This window comes from Crassostrea angulata, chromosome 2 (assembly GCF_025612915.1).
Source record: "Crassostrea angulata isolate pt1a10 chromosome 2, ASM2561291v2, whole genome shotgun sequence".
Classification (NCBI taxonomy): Eukaryota; Metazoa; Mollusca; class Bivalvia; order Ostreida; family Ostreidae; genus Magallana; species Magallana angulata.
This window is the reverse complement of record NC_069112.1, coordinates 49,623,384-49,646,723: the sequence shown is the minus strand read 5'-3', so window position 1 is coordinate 49,646,723 and position 23,340 is coordinate 49,623,384. Positions and strand designations below refer to the sequence as shown.

Sequence of the window (23,340 nt, the reverse complement as noted above, 5' to 3'; positions counted from 1 at the left end):
CTTTTCGCGCTCTTCTTTCTTGAGAGGGGTTTCGACCGTTGTTTGTTTTCAACACTACGAAAATCACGAATTGCCGAGGAACTTGTAATACTATATAAAAAAAATATTGTTTCGGCTAACAAGTTGCAAATTAGTTAATCGTTCTCTAAATATCTTGCCAGATCAAGTTTGTTATGGTCTGGGCCGCGCCAGGCAAGACTGTAAACTGGCTTGCCTACTGCATGTAGATAAATAGATAACGCAGGGGGCCGTCTTATCCTCTCTACAAACGATTACGTTGCTTTGAGTTTAGGTGTTAAGATGAGCAGTAACTTAGAATTATAAATATTATCATTGGATACTAAAAAAGAAATTTGATTTTTTTTCTGTCTCGGTTGCTTTTTGCGTTAATGAATCTTAGCTCAAATTTAATTTTAAATTCAATTTTATGAACATGTTTAAAAGAGGAAAAACATGTCGTATTTCCCAAGGATATCAATCATATTAGATAAAAATTTGTGATCAACGTTTAAATGGCAGAAGCAGTTTATTATTGTAAGGTATGTAATTGCACTCAATGCAAAATGAAATAGTTTGTCACGGGCGTCAAAGGCATGAACTTAAGGTCTTAAATTTAACAAAAGTGTTGTTAGCTGCTTAAAAAACTCAATTACTAATGCCGGGCAGACCGAGGGAATGTTCAAATCCCGCTCAAAAAGTCAAACAGCTGTTCAGACGGGATGTGTTTTACACCCCTGTTTTGGGGTACAGGCGCGTGCCGGGTGTCACGGGTCAGCGGGCAGACGACAAAGAGACAGATGTCGGGCAGACGATCGCTCCACTCTTTTATCAATAAAAAAAAAATTTACTCATTTCAATGAAAATATTTACATTTCATATTTTTCCTTAATAAAAAAAAAAGATAACGCCCATCGATTATTCATAAGTTTTGAATGCATTCAAATCCGATTATGGACAAAAGGTTTGCATATCCGGTTTATTGTCAATTTTTATGAAGTTGAAACATAATTTTTTTAACTTGTAAATATTATTTCCTTCATTTATCAGACCTAACCTCTCTTCGGTTAACGTTAATTAGATGCAATTTTAAAAAAAAATTAATTGGTGAAATTTTTTGTAAACAATAGCATTTTCATTTCCATCTATTTTATGTTTAACGTCATTCTGCCACCTAATTTTATCGCACTTGGATGGATTAACAAAGCTGTATATCAAATGGACATTGACTGTCGTTACTTAGTTTATTTGTCGTCTGCCACACGACTCCATTTTCATGGCGCGTGGCGGGATTGTTAATATCTACTTTCAAGTATATCTCTACAAAGGTCTCCATTTTAAAACCCCCATTAAAACACAAAGAGTCGACACCTCGCTTGACTTGAGATGACATCTGCTGAATACAGACAGCTACCTTCTGGCCTCTGTTCGTTGCCGGGGTCCCCCCACACACCAAAGGTAAACCGGAACAGCCTCGGGCGCCCTTACGCCTCATCGCCTCGTCCAGCACCTGTCTGGCGGGGTCTCAGGGGATACTCAATCTATTTACCTCTGTTTCCTCTCTACATAATCACGCCTGATTTCCCTATTATCTCAAATTGCTTTTCATTATCACTGACTTCACATTTTTCTCCCCTTCTGATATTAATATAGCCGTGAATGAAAGAGTAAGTAGTAGAAAACCTCTATGTACAAACACTATATTTTACACTCAACAGCAGTATGATTTTGAAATTTAGGGTTTCTTCGCCTGTTTGAAGGGTGTGTAATGAATTGATAGTAAAAACGCGCTAAAATCTCGTAAAATTCCTTGACCTCCTGACCCAAGTGGCAGTCAGTAGCAGAAGATAAACTGGAATCCGGTGAAAATGAAATTTTGATTGCGTGCACATGGCAGAGCGCCATTCCAAGATGAAACAAGACGGCTGCACTCTTTCCCAATTTCTTATGAATTGACAAAGCACATTCCTTCAAGTTTACCCATCCTAATCCCCTCAAAGTTTTGAAACTCCGATTATATTTACATATCTCCTTGTATTTGGGCGAATGAGCTTGTTTAAACATGGAATTCCTGTCGGCTGCTCATCAGCATCCTTCGCGTTCCTTTAAAATTTGTGTTTATCATCTCTCTTCGACGTAAGTTTGAAGAAATATGTAACGAGATACGTCTGTGTACTTTCACCTAATCCGCATGCATGTGAAGTAAGATAAGATTTCATAGAGATAGACATAACATTGATGTGCAATTCATTCTTTGCCCAAGTTAAATTGTTCTCTCTCTCTCTCTCTCTCTCTCTCTCTCTCTCTCTCTCAGAAAATATATATTTTTTTTAAAAATGCTACAAAAAAGTTCAGTTGCAGAGGAAATGTTTTTAATCGACATGCATGTTGAATGGGATCGGAACCCGATAAAGTTGTGTTTCAAGAGAAATTCCATTACGTGCACATTGGACAGAATCTGCGATGAATATTTGATGCGCTGCCGATACATTACTAATCGATATCAGCAGGGCAGCGACATTGTCACCAGATCTACAGAATGACTTACAGAATCTGAAACCAAGTCGTCAGTTCTCTGAGAATCGTTTAGTTTTCATATTCATGAACAAATTTTTTTTTATATTTTGGAATGAACAGGAGAAACGGGCTCTCTACATGCATACAAGTGTAAATACATATGCACTGAAGTGCATGCAAATCTCATTGCTCAGAGCCGCACCATTTATCTCGTGGCAATGAGTTTTGGTGAAAATATGTGGGGAGAAACTTCTAGCATTTTTTGTTAATAACTACTACACTTGTTTGGAAAGAAAACATTTCTTGAAGCGTTTCGGTAATAAATCTTCTATATAAAATCTCCTCTTGGGTTGTCATTACACGTATCTCTTTCAGCACAGTTTAGTACATTTGTTAATCAGAGCAAACGGTTATAAATTAGAAAATTAAAACATTAAACTCATGCAATATTTATGTTGACACCCCCGCTTAAATCTTAATATCAGTGCCATTTACAAAACATACATTTTTGCGTTAAAAAGAAAATATGTTATCTCAAAATTTTTTTTGTGTTGAATTAAAAAAAAAAAATGGAAAAGTAATGAAAGACACGTACCTCCAGCAACCATTTTGATGAAGTTTTTAAACCACACAACACAATAATTTATAACTGTATAAAGCTTTGTATATCACAACAATATTACAACACCAACATACAACGGGGGAATGACACGGTCCCGTGCCCCGCGCGAGATTTATACCGCCGCCTTCGAGATCTTCAATCTTTCTCTCAAAGACCCGCTATGCCAAACGATTAAACCTGCTTTGTTTACCATTATCCGCAGTCCCAGACAAAGAAGCTGTTCACCCCTACCTCATGGGATCGTCCACTTTACGGAAGCTGGTAGCTATTAAGCCTCTTTGGGGATTTCAGAAGCCAAAGGCAAGTTATTGGAATTATTGATTTGTAAATGGATGTGATTTAAAATTGAATAAACGAAGAAAACAGAATGAAAAAATCTCGTCCATGAAACTTGAACTAGGACCCTGTTTTAATACATTTATTTCCCTTCATAAAATTAATGATATTACAGAAAGAGTTGGAAAAAAAGCCCTTATTTAATATTGAATAATTTAAATCGAATGTTTTTAAAGACTGTGTCAGTTTTATGTGTTGCAGTGAGTATTCGTATGGTATTGATATGTGGTTGTACATTTCTTCTCACGGGCGCCTGTCGGAGTTAATTAATTAAAGTTATCATACGGGAACTGTTACAAACATCATTGCGTTCTGTCGCCTGCCAATCACACTCGCCACCAGTCTCGGACTCTGACCGTAGTGGCAGTGGCCCCCTACCGGTTAGGCAGCCACTGATGTACACCACCGGCGATTTATTTTACAAATTTCCTGCGTTCACCTGTCCAAAGCTGTGAATTGCGTTATGTAAGCATCTACACAGTGGTCAAATTTCAATGTCTGACCGAACTCATGGACACAGCTAGTATTAATTGAAACATGTGGCTCTTCTAGATAAGTGTATAATGTTATTTTAGAGCTCCCGCAATAATCATCTACAAGTTATAAGTAACCGATAGGCTTTGTTTTTACCGTGAGCATGAATTGAATTTCTTTGCTGTTTGAAAAAAGCCCCATTTACGAATACGTTAAACCCATCAAAACGCTGATTTTGCATAAGTTCAAAATTTGCACATTTCATGATTTGGTTTATGCAGGTATTTGCGCGAAAGTTGGAATCTCGGCGGACACCTGCCCCAATTGTTAACCGTACCGGCGATTGTTACGTCATTCCGAGTATCAAAGCAATTAGACTTGAGCGGTTGGCACACGACCACCTGTCAAATCCAACCGCTGTACATAACGCCAAGTCTGATTGGTCACTGCAAACTGTGACATATGTCCATTTATATAAAGCAACGGGTTCTAATGAATATTAACACCTGCTATTATTTTAGGATTTTCAAATTTTGTTTACTTAACGGACCGCGCGATAAATCATTCACAGGAATGCTTTTCGGTTCGATAAAAACCCATAAAATAATTGATGAGTTTTAAAATAGTAATCTTACTCTCATTCTTTATAATATTAAATGAAGATTTAATCAGATGGATTTTTTTTAGAGATTTAAAACAAAGAATATGCAGTAAAATACTAAAAACTTGTCACAATGTATATTCCTATTGTTATAATTACATGTAGAATATACCAGGGCGCTAACTATGCATATATACGATATAATCGTCTATACACATTAAAATCAATTTATTCCAACTTTCCGCTTTCACTAAGTTTAATTCGTTTGTTAACATCATCCAACATATAATACGAATCTCTGTGGTTTATGTACACAATGAAGTTTTTAAAGTTTTGAAGACCTTAAAATTTTGCATACATGTAGTTTTCTTTCAAGGAAGCCGGAGTTATACTTTGACAAATTCTTGTTAATTTATTCATTTAGTTTCCAGCAGGATTAAGGCGGATATCAAAAGCTGAACAATAAAGCGACAACTATAGGACATCATTCAAGACATTGTACATAATAGATAAGAGAAACAATAACATGGGTAAAAGTAGTGGTCAGATATTCAAATTTGATTTCTTGATTATATATGTTTATAGATTCTGATTTAAATCCAGATATACTCGCGTGTGTAAACGCGTCGTCTGATTTTATTGAAATCGATAAACCGGGTGCCAAACAGATGTGTAAATATTTAAACAGGAGCCCATTATAGGTCCCGCTAACTACCCAACAGATGTACCAAAATCCGTACTCAAGATCCTCGGTCATGAACGACTAGGAAATGTCTAATTCGGTAGCACATGTCACTCGTCTAAATTATGAATAAAAGATACTGTCTCTGTTACTTCGTGTACAGATTTTACACCGCTATACACACATGTTATCATATGTAAACGATTTTTGAGTATTCGTTATATTTTCCCTAATACATGTACATGTATATATATCGTGGATATAATTTTTCTACGAATTGTTCTTTTCATCGATTTTTTTTGGCAGAAAAAAGTATCATTTACACTGATTGATTGTTGCTAGTACACTAATTAATTTTAGAATTTGTTTTTTTTTATTGTTTAGAACAAATGGTCAACAATACAGGAGAGAGAGAGAGAGAGAGAGAGAGAGAGAGAGAGAGAGAGAGAGAGAGAGAGAGAGAGAGAGAGAGAGAGAGAGAGAGAGAGAGAGAGAGAGAGAGAGAGAGAGAGAGAAGGGTATTGGGGACAATGAGGACACTCAGCCAAACAAAGACCAATCAGGAACAGTGGGATATTTCCAGATTTATCTCTGCCTAGAGACCCACAGGAAATCAATGGATTCCCACGCTTTTATCTAAAAGTGCAGAACTGTGTTTGCACCACCGATCGGAAAACTGAATTGTAACATAGCTGTTCAATCACATCATCTCAGGGTAATTGTGTGATTCGACCGACCGGAAAACACATCGAGACTGATGCCAATGGTAGATTGTTGTCCCCAACGATTGGTTCCATTTTCCGCCGACATCTACAAGGTATAAACAATAGGTCCCCTCCATCGGCAAAACTTTACAGATTGATTTCAATTCATTTAGTATACATGGAAATGTCAATATTCATTTATTATTTAGCCCCGTAATAGTAGATATCGCAACCGACTCCCCAAACAAAGGCCCAGAAAGCTGTTAATAATTCAGGCGTTTGCTACAAGTGACTTGATAATGATCTACCTATGATTTTTCCGCCCCAGAGAATCCACACCTGGGTTTTTATCTGATCTTGAGGCATGCGCAACATTTCGGCACGCGCCAAGCTCGCGCCACAAACCGTGTGGCCACGTGCGACACTGATTAACTTCTGCTCGACAATACCTGTACAAGGTAAAAACTTGTCAAATAAAGGTAAAAATCACCTGCGACACCGTGTGAATTACAAAAAGTCGGCACAAAGATCGATGACTGCCATTGTGTAATGAGAACGACTGAGAAATCTCGGCTCAACAACATTCGCCCACGAAATCTGAGCTTATCATTGTTTTCATTGTTCAAAATAATGAAATGAATTTTGTTCCCTTTTGCATTATTGCTTAGAAGAAAGAGACGCATGGATTTTTTAAATTTAGTAAAGATATTTCAGGCACATTGCATCCTTGAAGAAGAAAAAAATCTGAATTTGATAAAGAAATTTTTCATTTTGTTAAAATTGGAGTTCTAGATTATGAAATGTGCAATCTTTTCCTACTGGCGGGGACCACGGATTGGCCGGGAGGAGGCAAGAGGCCTGTCCCCCTAAATTTTCTTTAAGGTGTCTTTTTCTCCCTCCCCCTTGAATTTATATACAGAGAAAGAGATTTTGCCCCTTTTCACCCACTGTAATTAGAAAATTATAAAATTTGCAAAATGTATGTTCATTTGGCTATGTGGAAGAACAGCGATTAGGATTTTGAAGATTGGCAATTTTAAATCTTTCATTATATTATTTGCCTGTCTACGCGCTAAACCAAGCATATCAAGTGATTTTTATATGCATGTAAAGATTTCGGGTACATCTCCCGCCCCATGCACCCCCTTCGCCACTGTCAAAAATGATGCTACGTGCCTGTCCAAGGCATTTTAGATATAGAACAGTTCAAGTATTATGTATACCTGTGTAGGGTCTCATAAGATCTAGATTGAAAACTACGTGAAGAAATATATATAAGTAACAATGAGGAGTGAGTCACATGTGGACTCCTTAATCCCTCACCCCTTTCTTCATAGCACTAATACTTCAAAAAACCGGGGGGGGGGGTAGATACAGATAATACATGTATACTATTCTTGGTATAAGATATCTAAAATCCTGTGGATTATATGTATTTTGTGAAAGCAACCCTAGTCCCCTTATGAATCAAGTATAGAAAAGTAAGAGTTAAGTGCTCATGTATCAAGTAAAGGCCGTATATTATTTATATCATTTAGTGCTCCTCTCCCCCGTTATGAATTATGCAGCCATTGTACAGTTTCATTACATTCAATAATTCAGATAATTGATCGGAGAGCCGGGGAAGCTACTCCATAGATCACAACAGATACCCACAGTTAACATCAATTGTTCACGACGAACCCAGGAATCTACTCTCTTCTCTGCGAAAACTATCGGTCTGCTTAATTGAAGTTGAATGTTTTTCTTAAAAAGTGAAATGACTTCACCTGCTGCGCATTAGAGAAATATTTTCGCAAGCTTTCTCCAACAATTAACTACTGGAGGAACGCAATGCAGATGTAGGGAAAGCAAGGAAGATGTTCCGTCCTGTCGCTCTTTGAAGTCGCTGTAGTTTGAAATTAGGGGGGAGGATTTCTGTTGCTATTTCTTCAGTGTTTACACAACGAAGAAAGGCAGCTTGTGTTCAAAATTTGCTTCAGAAAATTACGCGATTTTTTTTTTGCCAAAAAGTAAACGAAGCATGCCACAATGCAGGAGGCAAAAACAAAAACTAAAAGAATTTGAATTGTTTGTTATTTTTTTGGTGCATTCCAAACGGAATGAAAGGCGAAAAATATCTTTCTCTGATTTCGGTCATTCGTTTGAATTATTTTGTAGATTTATCTTATAACTTCAAATGACTTTAGAAAAAAAACCCCAGAGTTCTTGATAGTAAACCGAAGATATGAACATGCATTCCAGTGTAAACAAATCGATTTCATGACAATATCAAGATACTGATTTTAAATTGAGAACGAAATCCACAAATCCATTTCCCATTTGTTCTGCCGCCCGCGTTGCCGTCTGCTCGGCACGCGAGGGCACGAGGGGACACGCGACCTTTGTCGTCTGCACAATGAGTCGTCTGCTCCGGGACGGCCGAGGACGGAGTCACTGACCAGCGGTCCTTTGTAAGCAGTCACACAGCCCGCGGTCCCCCGATGGGGTGAGGGAAGGAGGGGGATCCGGGCTCACACGGGGTTTTCATTTCCTCTTACCCATGGGATTCCGGATTGCTTTTTATAATTTTCTTTTTTAATAATATAAAAAATAAAAAAATAAAAAATGAAAACAACTTCTCTCTCTCTCTCTCTCTCTCTCTCTCTGTTATGCATCTACTTTATGTACATGTAATTAATAAAAAGTTAAGTTCATTTAATCACTGTATAACATTGTACAAATTAAATTTCAAAAAGGGAAAGAAAGAGTAATGGAAAACAGCTTCTTTCTATCTCTGATATGCAGTGTTATGAATATTAAGTTGTTTTTTTTTTTAGTTATTATTAACTAAACAGAAAAGGAAATGAAAAAAAGTAATGCAACAAACAGGGAAAATCTCTCTCTCTCTCTCTCTCTCTCTCTCTCTCTCTCTCTCTCTCTCTCTCTCTGCTTTATGATATCATTTTGCATTATGAAATAATGTTATTGAAAATAGTTCATTTATTCATGATAAACACAGAATTTACAATATGACAAACACAAATATTTTAGTCTGATGCACATGAAAATTTTTAGAAAAATCTTGAAAAGTTATTGACTCTCACCAAACTGCATATGTATGTATGTGGAATCTGTCTCTTTTCAAATATTTGAAGTAAAAAAAATCTTATTTGTCCGGCTTAACAAAATAAATAATAAAATTTTAAAAAAATTGCATTAAGTGTGCAAAGGAAGTATAAACAAATACCACCCCCCCATTACTTGGGCGGAATACCCCATTACTCAATTGCATCATTGACTTTTAAACATTTCCCAACCGTCAAAAGAAAGGAAAAAAAAAAACCCGGTACATGTGCACGCGAGTCTTTTTTGTTTGAAAGTTCTTATGCTTTCATTAGCGAGGGCCGTAGTCTTATTATAAAAAAAAAAACCTCTCTTATTTTAATAATGATAGAAAAACAAGCTATTAAAATTTTCTGTTTTGAAGACATATTTTTGTACATCATTTTTTTTTTTTGAAATATGAAATGATTGGGGAATATACTGCTTTTCTAGTAAATATATATGTATGTGTATACGTGATGAAGTCTGTTTAATATGTACGTGTACATGCTATGGAATTAGAACAATCTTAAGCTTACAGAAACAAGACCATGCAAAAAAAAAAAACACCCCTAAAACAATGAAAATCACGGATTAAATAGGTTTCTATGGCAACACAAATACACCAAGGTAATTTGACACCGTCAAAGACAGAAATTCTCCACACACCATACAAAATGCACCAGGTATATAAAAAAGATTTCTTCTCCGGAATAAAGGCGACTCGGGGTATTTTAATTAAGGAGCCACGGCTCCACAGCTGCTGTTTTTCACAGAGCTTGTCACCTGGTAATTGAATAACACCATTCCGAGAAAATATCGACATGATTTCAAGATGTTTTCTCACTTCTTTCTCTCATTAATTTATATATAAATAACAATGGAAACACGTCACCAGAAACTTGTTACACGTCATTTGTTTCGCGGTGTTACGACGTCATAGCTACACGTATCTATCAATAGATGGATACACTCCGAACGGAATTCATGAAATAATATTTGCATATCCATTGTTCTTTCCCACTGTAAGTCCATATGGAGGAACTGCAATTATTTTACTATAATCGCAATTGCTCTGTCTGTAGACTATGACGTCATAAAGGTGTGACGTCATATACTTTTCCTTGATGTTATAGATTTAAACCACTATACAATACATCATGTGTTTTTCTCCAACTTCATATTATTTATGTATTTAATTAAAACATGTCTTATAATAACATTTTAGAGGAATTACTGTTATAACATATCATTGATTCTGTTGACAATTCTATGTGAATTTAAAAGATTCATTACAGTCTGAATATTTATTCTTGATGCAATAGCTAAATGTCAAGATCTAGGCTAATACAGGGTAGCACGCATCATGGAATATGCCAACAGAGCAATTGCTATTCATAACGCCATGTTCACTAAATAATGTTGTTTATATATATTGAATATAATCGTTGATTTTTTTCAAGGAATCATTAACTTTACATGCATGATGATATAATATATTTTTTAGTTTTATTCGCTCTAAATGCAAATTGTAGCACTCTGAAAATGATTGGACCATCTTTAAAAAAGTTAAGGTCTTAATATTTTATAATTCCCGCTGCCTTCACAAGAGTGGTATATGTATAGAGGAAGGGACCCGACTCTGTCCCTGTGGACAGCTATGTTGATTCGATATCCCATTACAGTCCATCTGTTGTGAATACCGATAGGGTTATTTGTGAAATATTCTCTATTTTCGCGATGGGGAACGAGATGTAAATTTTACGTATTGCTAATTGTGATATGATTCCCAGCACGTTTAGACCTTTCATTCTTCGTCTGTTTTGATACTCGTGGATAATTGGGGTTTTAGAATGTAGCAAGTGTGTTTGAAAAAAAAATTCTGAATACGAACAATAAACAGACATGCAGAAAAAAATATTTTGTATTTTTATTTTCAAACAGATTTACGAGCATGCGCACAACACAAGTCACGTGGACATACCCGCTCTGTTCTCGCTGTCCGCTGGTTTGACTTGGATTGGACGATTCATCTGTGAAAAAAAAATAGTTTGATGGTGAAAAATACTCCTACATGATCTAAAATATGAAATCCAACAAAATGCGTATATTAAAACAAATTATAGGACTGAATAAAAAAAAAACCCATTGTTTTAATATTTGAACACAACCAGCGCCAGGCAGTCTGTAGACAATTTATATAATACTGCTCACTAAAAGCATTAATTTTATGAACAATGTTAAATCGATTATCAATATAGGTTTTATTTCTATACATGGTAGAACAATTGACATAATTGCGGAGATATGGAAGTTTGAAATTGAAAACTCTAAAATGTTCATCATGATGATGAGAAATAAGAACATTGGGTTTTTTTTGGTTAATGCATACAAAATTTAATCATCTTGTTTCCAGCCATATTCATCAATATATAACAGTTATTTGAGGATACGAAGATGTGTCACTATTTTTATAGTAACAATTTAAAGAAGAAAGTATTGAGTTATATATTGGACATGTATTCCCCTAAGATTTTTCGTGGTTTGAAAATTGGTGGAGAGAAAAATAAATGTTATGCTTTATATTTCAGGAAGTTTTTATAGATAGTTCAACTACAGGCACGTAGCATCAGGGGGGCCAGGGGGGCCTGGCCCCCCCACTTTTTCTCGCAGCAACAAATTTTTTAAAATTGACATATAAAAAATTGAATTATCATAGAGTTGGCCCCCCCCCCCACTTTTTTAGGAGTATGTAAAAAATTGATATGAAAATAAGGAAATAAGGAATGAAATTGAAGTTATATACTATCCCAGCCCCCCCCCCCCCCCCCGGATTAGGATTTTGAAGATTTTGGAAAAGTTTAAACTTTTTTTTTTTTTTTTTTTTTTTTTTGCTTGTCAAGATTTTTTGGATGAGTCTGGCCCCCCCCCCCCCCACTTTCAAAAACGATGCTACGTGCCTGAACTAGAACTACATAAGTCTTCGAGGCACTGAACCTGAGTCAGTATAAAACTGCCAGCAACAAATCATCAATCCTTCAACATTTTCACACAAAATGCCCATTCACCCCCATCTCTCTCTCTGACAATACGACAGGGAATATTTCTGAGTTGACAAATGCTCGACAAAATCGATACATCACGGAGAAAGGTTTCTTCAACAAGACAATTGAACGTCTGGAATTCCCCAGGGAGTTCGTTAACGTTATCTCAAGTTTAAGACGACCAAACAGCAAAGACTACACCATTTCTTTTGTAATTTTTTTTTCTTCTTAATAAACCATCTTCCTTTCGCTAACTTTATTTGCAGAAACTTCATTGAAAGCCAAAGTCTGTAATTTTTAACGCACTTTAGAAGCGCGCGTGGCCTGTGTTACATAATGTTCGCCCTTCTCATGCATTAATGTGTCAGACATCACCTTAAATCGAACACAACACCAGCCATCAATCGAACACGCGCCCAGACTTATGTTACTGAGAGCTTTAAAAAATTTCCGCTTTTTTTAACAACTTTCTTTCTTAAGTGTTTGATAGCAAACAACAGATATGAATTTCAAAATCTGGTATCTAGAACGTGTATTTTCCAACAAAAAAGCTTTCACAAACCGGAAGTACCCACTTAAACCAATAAAAAATAAAAGCCTCTTGACGACGGTTTTAACTTGAAAAAGAGAAGATAAAACTCGACATTTCATTGCAGACTCTTCATTTTCTTCTTCAACGATAATGCCTATTATGTTGAATATCTGTGAAGAAAAACGTATATCAGTTTTCGTCCGTTAGTGAAATATACATGCTTGTGTGAAGCAAAAATAAAAAATATTATCCACGCAATAAAATTCCAATGGCTGCATTTGCTTGAGCCATAGAGGTAACTGGTGGATCACTTCAGCACACAGTTGAAAGAACCCACAAACATAAAACTGAGAATACGCCACTCTTCATTTGATTTATTGCTCCAATTGACTTGGAGGACAAAACGAGTCTTTAGGAGCGATAAATAATATCTTTGTCGGTATTTGCTGAGTTCTACGAGGGTTTCACATAAGCTATAGCTACCGGTTAGACAATCATGGTGGAAATTTCAAATTCATTATTAACTATATATGTACTGATTTGACCAGATGTTCAGCAATATAGATTTATTTAGAAATTCTGTTCCGCTTCAGCTTCCTTCTCACAGAAGGAAACAGAACAGAGACGTCGATTAAATCAATACTTTAGATTTTTCTTTCAGTAATTCATCAAAATTATTTTAAGTTAAAAAGTGTCAAAGAAATTTCATGGTAAAATGTACAGTCAAATCATATTTCACAAAAATGAGTCCTGGTGTTTTGATTTAGGAAATAACAGACGATTTGGTCGAAAAACCGCTAATAATATTGTTTAAATATCAAATTAGTAATATTCTAAGATACAACACTAGTACATCTATTCTATCACCATGTTTTATTTCTTATTTCCAGCTTTCTGTAACCCTTGAAAAACCATTGACAGTTCTTCGTATCCAAAATTATTGGGAAAAGGGTTCTATTTATCTGGTGGAAATATGGTCCTAAATTTGCTGTATTAAAATCTACAGTGTTGCTTTGTATTAGGACAAAACCAATGTTTCACCAAACATCGCACGAACATCAAAATCAGGCTGTTATATAATAAGATACATTTTTGCCTTTGTCATAATAAAACAACAATACAAAGTGTGATATCATTTTTGAGCATGGTATTCATTTCCACATGAACACGATTCCATGCAAAAGTTATTATAATTTTTTTTTTTTTTTGCAGAGACGTGCTATTAGACTGAATAGATGCAGATCCTTCAATCGCGCGGTCGGAGGGCGACGTGTAATGACATCGACTCGATGGACGACGGCGAAAAGTAGTCACCGGGTAAAACAGACTCTCCGTCAAGCAGAGCGGGCTGCCTCGTTAGAGCTTGTATACTAAACAGTTGTCGACTTTCAACAACGGAGAAAAACCCAAAGTGATTATCACCTCATAAAAGCGCTGTGGCTGGAAGATAGAGACGATACACGGCCCCGATAGATTTCTGGTGATGGCGGGCTTGTTACTGCAGGTTCCTCGTCCCTTATCGCTCTCTCCACTGTTTGATTATAGAATGTTTGATATTTAGATAATGCTTATTGATAGGTAGAGCAGTCAGATCGGTGTTTTTACAGCGTTGAAACTTTGTTCTTACGCTAGCGACAGCACATGACGTCGGAATGCCTTGAACATTTGGTATACCTCTACCGGTGTCCGGATTCAGCCGTGTTTTCCTTAGATTTTAGATTTCTGGGGGGAGGGATGGGGTTGTCCCAGCATTCGGTGACAGATATATTACACGGTTTTGATAAGACTCTTTGTTTGATCTGATTTCCGTTGAGGGAATGCACAATAAATCTGGAATCTTGTAGTTTATCTGTTCAATAATAGAGCCCCGTTTCTATTTCAGCAGGAAGTAACGATAAGTCTCTGTTGGAATCTCCCGACATGCAGTTCGTCTTTCACAGTTTGTACAATTTAGTACCGGGGAAAATCTCAAAGAATGCGTTCTGAACGGTGGGAGCTTATCATAGCCATCTTATATCAGTAATTATCCATAAGAAATACCATTCAATTGTGTAAGGAAATTTGAATTTCTCCTTTAAGCCGATATCTTAAAACCAGGCCACATGTTTAGATTTTTTGTCAATTGCAACCAGTTTATAACCTTAACTTATAGTGACTTCAAACTATCCACTTGGACAAACACTACTAGGATTTTTATTTTAATTGATGTATTCCACTTTTTACTTATATATTTTCAACAAACTTACCATCCATATACACCACACGGGTAGAAGTAACTACTAGTAATATAATGTTAAGCAAAGAAGATCGATGTGAAGCATGCGCGGATCCAGAAAATTTTTCCAGGGGGGTCCGAAGGATAATTGTGTTTGCCAGGGGGGGTCCGAGGCATATTTTCGCGATAATTTTACTATGTAAATTTAATAAATTTTCATTTTCCAGGGGGGGTCGGGACCCCCCCCCCCGACCCCCCCTCTAGATCCGCGCATGTGAAGCAATTACAAAGAAGTGTTTTTCTCAAACCTGAAATTATTTTTTGTTTTAAAATGTTGTTTAGAAATACTTGTACATGTGCCATTCACGCACCAACATACATGTAAACATCAAAGCAACTTTCTAAAATTTCATAGTTAAGAAGATGAATTGTAATGGCTAGAAATCCGCATTCAGCTACGGGTATAGTATAATTTATATAAATGGACTGAAATATTAGTCACCCATTATATTCTATAGATAGCTTGACATAGAACAGACTCCGATGGCAAATACTTTTTAAAAAAATTTCCAGACCATCAAATGAAGACATTTTCTTCTAAACGATCTGTCGGTTTTCACAAACAATTGGATTTAAGCGAACTCATGGCGCTCAAAAATATCTTCCCATGTACATGTTTTTTTTTCCGGTGTTCGGTTAATGGTCTCCTTTTTGGAGAGGAACATGCACCGGCAGGCAGCAGCTAAATCTAACGAAGATGTGCTTAGAAGAGCGGTTCCTTAACTCATCCGCGGCGACTTCAAAAAACACACCCGCGAGAAAATAAATAACATTTAAGACTTATTATTAGCAGATGTCAATACGCTATAAATATTTCAAGCCGACAAAAAAACCCAGCTCTCGTTAGGAGCAAATTTCATGAAACAACAAACACACTTCTAGCACTACGATTGCCGTTATTATAAGAATTCTTCAATGTCCGCATTCCAGGCGATGTTACTTTATTCTGGGACCAAAAATGACTCATCATTCGCTCAATTAAAACTGTAGTTATTTTGGGTTTTTTTTTTTGTCGATATAAGATACCCATGGCCTCCTTTATAATCAAAGATAACATTTATATTGACACACTTTTATTCAAGTGTTACACGACCCCACTATTTCCCTTATAAATGCTGATTCTTGCATATTTCTATACAGGTGTGAACTAGGTATGAAAGAACAGGCATTATCAGCAAAATTTCACCTGCCCTTTTCTTTGACAACAATGAAAGCGACCGGGCGCGTGCCACGAACCAATGAAAACACAGAACAAGGCCGACAGGGGTGTTCAATTAACACTAACATAAAAGTTGTATTTTTGAAAATGAAATTGCCGTAAAAAAAATCACGAGCTGTGGGTGACATTAAATGCGGCCAAATGATTTAATAAGACTTGGTCTATGGATTCGGAGCAGACGATCCATTAAAAGTGCGCGGCAGGTTCAGCCACAGCGCTTCTTCGACCCAAATATTACCGCATTCCGGTGCAAATTGCAAGAATTTGCAAGTAAAACGAGATGGTCATGTTCCATCAATAGGCCCCCAAGACCCGAACTAAGATCCATTAACTATCTCATTTCTCCATAATTTTACATAACATGCCTCATTCGCTTCCGCCGGAAGTGGCTGCACTTTGCCCTACGGTTGCTGAGGGTGACGGGACTTTTATAAATTTGCTTTTTTGGGGTTAATGTTTTCCGTTATAAAATCTATAGAGATCACATGATTACGGGACTGTGAACGGCTTTATAGTCTCAGCCGTTGACATGTATATATCACATATGAATGATTACCCGTTAATTCATTCACATTTACCACCCACCTTTAATAAGAAGGACATTTTGTATACGAAGTTTTATGTGACGTTACATGTAAATATGAATCATATCTGCAATAAATATGTCACTTACTATATATATATATATTTGGAACATCTGCTTTGTGTAGGTTTTTAATTAGTTTTCAGAGAGCAAACTGGTGTAAAATATCCTTTATCAGAGACAAATCATTTTAGGAAAAAATGGATGCTGTATTTCTGGTATCTCCACCAGCATCCATGTTACAGACTTCTTCTCATTCAAACAACAATTTGTTATTTGCAGCACGAAAGATGGGTGTTTTTTTCATCTCGCAAAAACTTTGTTCAAATATATGCAATGGCGAATTGCGCATCAGAATCGGGAACGATTTTGGAACAGATAAATAAAGATGTCACAAAATCATTTTTTAATATGAGATGTCATCGAACTTTGTCGATCGATCATTTCGTCTATAAATATGCACCCTTAAACCAATGATGGATTTTAAGATTTATACATTTTATCTGTAAAAATAATCTCTTTTTCTCTCTCTCTCCCCCCCCCCCCCCTCCACCCCGAAAAAAAGTAGCAAAACCTGTTTGTTTTTCTCTTAGTACATATAGATTGAAAACCAGACGAGACTGCAGCAAATAAAGAAGACTTCATGATAGCCATTCAGGTAACGGTTCTGATGGTCTTTTTTCCAAAAGATTGATAATGTCAATATATATATATATGAAATTTTTATTATATCCCAGAAATATATATAGAAATGAGAAGACCTGCCACGGTCGATACATACATGTAAATGTAAAATAGTAAGGCTCCTATGGAGATCTGACCATTAATAAAATGTTCTCAATTTTGTATCCTATATACATGTATTAACTTGAATTATTATAATTATATATTTTTAAACACCAATCTTTGAGAAAAAAAAAGGAAAATGGAAAAAAGGCAAATAATACTTTGTTACCTTGTAATCAAAGCTGAGAAATGTAAAATATATATACTGGGTACTAAGTACTATATTGAATGAGAATCGCCTATAGGAAAACAAAGCCCCGAGATCAACTTTCAGTGGTATCGTGGCGTACATGTCGTGATTTTCTAATACCTTTGTTGAGAAATTAATGTGAAATTTTAGATTAATTTTCTGAATCTATTGGATGTAATTCTGTCCTGCTGAACTATTTAGGGAATCTGACACTTAGAGAATTATCTGCAACATCTCTTACAACGCTGCATTATATATTTTTAAATTAAAACAAAAAGATTCCCATAGCTATTTTGGCTGGATACAAAAAAAGGAGAGAATATGACTTCCAACAAATTAAAACTAAAAGTCTTTTGGGTCCATTTTTTTTAACTTACGTAATGGGATTGGGATAATGTTTCAACAATATTATCGCATTACCGTCATATCGTGGTATTTTCCATGAAATGTCACGTGGCCACCAGTGAGAATTTGTCGGTTTCATATAGTTACCTTATGTTAGACGTTATCTTAACACATAATTAAGACGTCTGTCACGTATCCTCTAAAGGTAATCATTATGGAATTTCAATTAACAACTTTCAACGAGATGACGCTCATCAATTTTACTTCTTTTTTTTTTTTTTTATAAATCCCCCGTAGGTTTTTTTTTCTCAAAAATTTTGTTAGATATTCAAACCAGTGTTTGAATCTATCCAAACCAGTTAAAATAACTTACAACAAAAATGATACTTTTACAATCAAAAACACGATTTAAAAAACTCTGCATCTAGAATAAGAATTAAGAATCTTGTTCATGCTGGTCTGAATGTCATATTCGTCAAAACGTGACAGGAAGTAAAATTATTACCTGTATCTGTAGAGGAGAGTAAAGGGGACGGAGGGAACTGGAAATTCCGGAGGGGGAACGAATGGAGGTGGCGGATCCAAAAACTGGGGAATGGATCATTACACGCACTGCGACAAGCTGTCGTTAGCCAGCGAACTACGAGTCGTCATCTACCTAGTATTATATACACCTGGTAAAAGGTATGAAAACGTTACCATGGAAACTCATCATTTGCGATACTACCTGAATATCTGTTTTTCTCGGCTAAATCACCTGTCATTGGTCAGAAAGCTGCTACTGAGTAAGAATTCGGTATATCTTGTTTCATGTCAGTGGGGGATATAATTAATATGGATAAAAACCAAAAGGACTGATCTCTCTGTTCAAATTAGTAGAAAAACACACAGAGAGACCACTGAATGGAACAAATCTAGATCAATTTCCCCAAGCATAAGAATCGCAATTAGTCCCCGAGCAGGCTTTTATTGAGTGACAAAACACCAAATACTATCATGAATCCTACTCGGCTCTCTATATACATGTAATTTCGATCAGCGTCTGGAGATATGATGAAGCACGTGCCGGGAACAAAACACTGCGTTCTCAGAAAATCAGTAAAAGAAAAAATTTTCTTCAAGAATAAGCCTACAAAATAATGTAAATGTTCTCAGACTTACTAAAAACATTTCAGGAAACAAGATGAATTTTAGCATATAGTTGTTACTGTTTTAAGTTTGCTTAATCAACCCACAGTAAATTTTTAACTTAACTTCCAACAAATTGGACCAATTCAACAAATATTCAAAGGAATCACACTTGCTTGAATATCTTTCTAATTTGTATAGATACAAAAGCCCAACCCTGTAAAAAGTTTTTTCCCTAAACAGCTGAAAATACATGTATTTATATATAGCTTTGGGGATGTGTTAAAAATCGTCTGACAGGACACTGAATGTCATAGAATAAGAATATATCAGATTACCTAAATTCAAAACAATCGATGTGACTTTTATCCCAAGGGTTCTCTATCCTTGATCTTTGATCTATTCCAGATTTAAGGTCTATTCTTAAGTCTTTTATACTTTTTCAGTTGTAGTCTATTCCAGAGATTTCGTCTACTAGTATTCCAGACCTTTGGTATATTCCAGACCTTTGGTATATTCCAGACCTTTCGGTATATTCCAGACCTTTGGTATATTCCAGACCTTTGGTATATTCCAGACCTTTGGTATATTCCAGACATTTGGTATATTCCAGACCTTTGGTATATTCCAGACCTTTTGTATATTCCAGACCTTTCGGTATATTCCAGACCTTTCGGTATATTCAAGGGCTTTGGTATATTTCCAGGGCTTTGGTATATTCAGACCTTTGGTATATTCCAGACCTTTGGTATATTCCAGGGCTTTGGTATATTTCCAGGGCTTTGGTATATTCAGACCTTTGGTATGTTCCAGACCTTTGGTATATTCCAGACCTTTCGGTATATTCCAGACCTTTGGTATATTTCCAGGGCTTTGGTATATTCAGACCTTTGGTATATTCCAGACCTTTAGTATATTCAGACCTTTGGTGTATTCAGACCTTTGGTATATTCCAGGGCTTTGGTATATTCCAGACCTTTCGGTATATTCCAGGGCTTTGGTATATTCCAGACTTTTCGGTATATTCCAGGGCTTTGGTATATTCCAGACCTTTGGTATATTCCAGACCTTTGGTATATTTCCAGGGCTTTGGTATATTCAGACCTTTGGTATATTCCAGACCTTTGGTATGTTCCAGACCTTTGGTATATTCCAGACCTTTCGGTATATTCCAGACCTTTGGTATATTTCCAGGGCTTTGGTATATTCAGACCTTTGGTATATTCCAGACCTTTAGTATATTCAGACCTTTGGTGTATTCAGACCTTTGGTATATTCCAGGGCTTTGGTATATTCCAGACCTTTGGTATATTCCAGACCTTTGGTATATTCAGACCTTTGGTATATTCCAGGGCTTTAGTATATTCAGACCTTTGGTATATTTCCGGGGCTTTGGTATATTTCCAGGGCTTTAGTATATTCAGACCTTTGGTATATTCCAGACCTTTCGGTATATTCCAGACTTTTGGTATATTTCCAGGGCTTTAGTATATTCTGACCTTTGGTATATTTCCAGGGCTTTGGTATATTCAGACCTTTGGTATATTTCCAGGGCTTTGGTATATTCAGACTTTTGGTATATTCCAGACCTTTGGTATATTCAGACCTTTGGTATATTCCAGGGCTTTGGTATATTTCCAGGGCTTTGGAATATTCAGACCTTTGGTATATTCCAGACCTTTCGTAACCTTCGTTTAGAAGAGTTCACAAAATATGATATAAAATCAGACCAAGCAGCTTTAAAAGTACTTTTAGGATTGCGTCTAGACCCATAAACATGTATATCTAGCAATTTATCGTTGTATTTTATTCAGATTTATGCAAAAATATCGTGTTATTTGAGTTTTATACACGTACCTGTAATTTTTTTTTTACAAAATGGAAGAACTGAATCGATTTTGCAACCAAATGTATGCCATTCAAAAAAAAAAAAAGAATAATTTTTATTTTACACATAAAATTCTTTCGTTTTAATCCCTCGATCCAAGTGGGAAGGATCAAGTAAAATCTACCCAGTATTTAAGGAAGAAGAAAACAGTATTGCTGCATGTATGTTGATATGTATGATATGATATTTTTTGTTCTACATACTAGTATATATAACTGATATACGATTAACATACTAGCTTGAACTCTAACCTTTAGAAAATCTCTGATTCAATAGAAAAAAGCCGAGGATTGCATGGGACCGAGAAGCATCGATTGCTTTTGTCCTACATACTGTCGCCACTGTATTGAAAAAAAAAAATAATGCCTTCTTCTGCTTCCTCTGGTGCTTGATCTATTTTCTGTAGCCGTGTGCTTATCTCTGAGTTTTCATTTCAAACAACACGCATCCAATTCCTTTTCTAGATGGTGATAATTTACCTGTATACCTGTAGATATCCTGTATTGTCTCTATGTGTTACTGATATGACTCATGCAGGCCTGCACTAGGACCAGATTCTGCCGTCGGAAATCAATACCATGTACAATTCCATGGTGATGTCGTTACAAGACATTTGTATATCCATGTATGAGTGGAAATTAGCAGTCTCTCGTCGTCTTTTCATATTTTAAAAAATCAGACACAAAACACGAAGCGCGTGAAAAATCATATATCTGGTAAAATTTGTATTTTTAGTCTTGATAAAGCTGTCTATTTTCTTTGGATAACCACCCGTGACGTCACTGATTTAATTATAAGATTACAACATTTTTATTTTTTAAAATGATAATACTGCAGTTGTTTCATGTATATTTATATTCAATATTTCTTGTTTGCGTGTTTTGGTACAAATGTAAATAGGTATATATAGGTTAAAAAAGCGGTAAAATCATTTATTGTACCAAATTATTTTGAAGTTGTCGCGTACTAGTATAAATAAAATTGTGTACATAAAAGTGAGAGAGTGAGAAAGAGGCTGTTCTACTACCAGTTAAATCCTGTGAACCTTGTTGAGTTTATGCCGAGATGAATACAAAACTATCAATTCAACATTTGAAACAACTCCAAATTAAAATAAATTCTTTTCAGTTATGTGATTAATACGCTAAGATATAGTTGCGGCTTTTAGCCAAATTAAAAATTAAAAATTTCGGAATAAAAAATATAACGTGAATGAACACTAGCATGTACACACGTTATGTATCATTGATAATCATCTGGAAGACGAACAGAGAAGAACAGCCTCGACAGAAATCTATTGTTGTTGGAGAATTCTGATGTTTTCTGAGTCATTCACTTTGCATCATAGAATAGTCATTATAAGCTACTATCAAACATGCAATGGATTTCTTGTACAATGTATGTATGGCTTGCGTTGTAAAAAATGATAAATTACGAATGCATGTTTCTACAAACTGATATAATCAGTGCTGTTGTTCTTTTATATTGGGGTTTGTTTATGACTTCCAGATTTCGTTATGAAGGATTTAAAAACAATTCTTTTTTTACATCATCTGAAGTTCATTTGGCTTGCAGTGAAAGATTAACTTTTGTGTTGGTTTAATTAAAACAGATTAGATACGGGTTCTGAGGGATTAAACACCAACTATTCAATCTATCTTTTTTTTTTTAAATATTACGAGCCACCGCATTCTGCTGCAGTAATCATCAATGTGCTAGGCCAAAGTAAACGATCAGATCGTGCGCATGCAATTAATTTAACGCGCAATGTAAACTTTGACTTCCGCACACCGCGCTTAGATGTAAACTTCCGCCTTCCGCTCATTAAACGGAGTTCAGACATCGCGCAGACGTTTCACTTGCCTTTCTAGGAAATGTACAGGCTTCGGATGCGAGAGTCATGTTAATTTCAGCGCAAGGTCAATTAGCATTGCATTATTTTACAAGAGGCTCCCGTTTAGCCCTTTCACTGATGTTTTTAATGAGAGAAGAGGTTTATGATTTCTATCTCAGCGGAACATCAAAATTAACACCAGAGTATATCCATTAGATATCTCATTTATTTATTTGAAATACTTGTGGAGATGCTGTGTTTTTAGCAGGGTTCTGAAATTAACACAGATATCGACATAATGGTGTAATGAAAAACAGGTCCATGAACTTGCTACTACATGTACCAGATTGTAAACACTGGCGCTTAAATTTCAAAGAAATAATGCGTGCAGAAATCTATTATTTATTGTAACAAAAAGCATCTATTTATTTACACTATTTCAATTGATATACATGATCGATTGACAATTGAATAAATGTAGAACAGCAGCAAGCGCGGT

General features: G+C 35.8%; 1 protein-coding gene across 7 annotated transcripts in view; it reads right to left on the bottom strand.

Annotated features, from left to right (window-relative positions):
- The window catches only part of LOC128171265 (CUGBP Elav-like family member 3-B), a 50,510-nt gene that overhangs the window by 12,744 nt on the left and 14,426 nt on the right, over window positions 1-23,340 (bottom strand). For 6 of the 7 annotated variants that reach the window (XR_008242051.1, XM_052837021.1, XM_052837023.1 and 3 more), the window contains exon 3: window positions 11,002-11,050. Coding sequence is in view for 6 of the 7 variants with exons in the window: in XM_052837021.1 (XP_052692981.1) it covers window positions 11,002-11,050 (49 nt within the window). In the remaining variant the exon portion in view is untranslated. Of the gene's footprint in view, window positions 1-11,001; window positions 11,051-18,496; window positions 18,613-23,340 lie in introns of those variants that run through there. The other variant, XM_052837026.1, reaches the window with a different exon arrangement.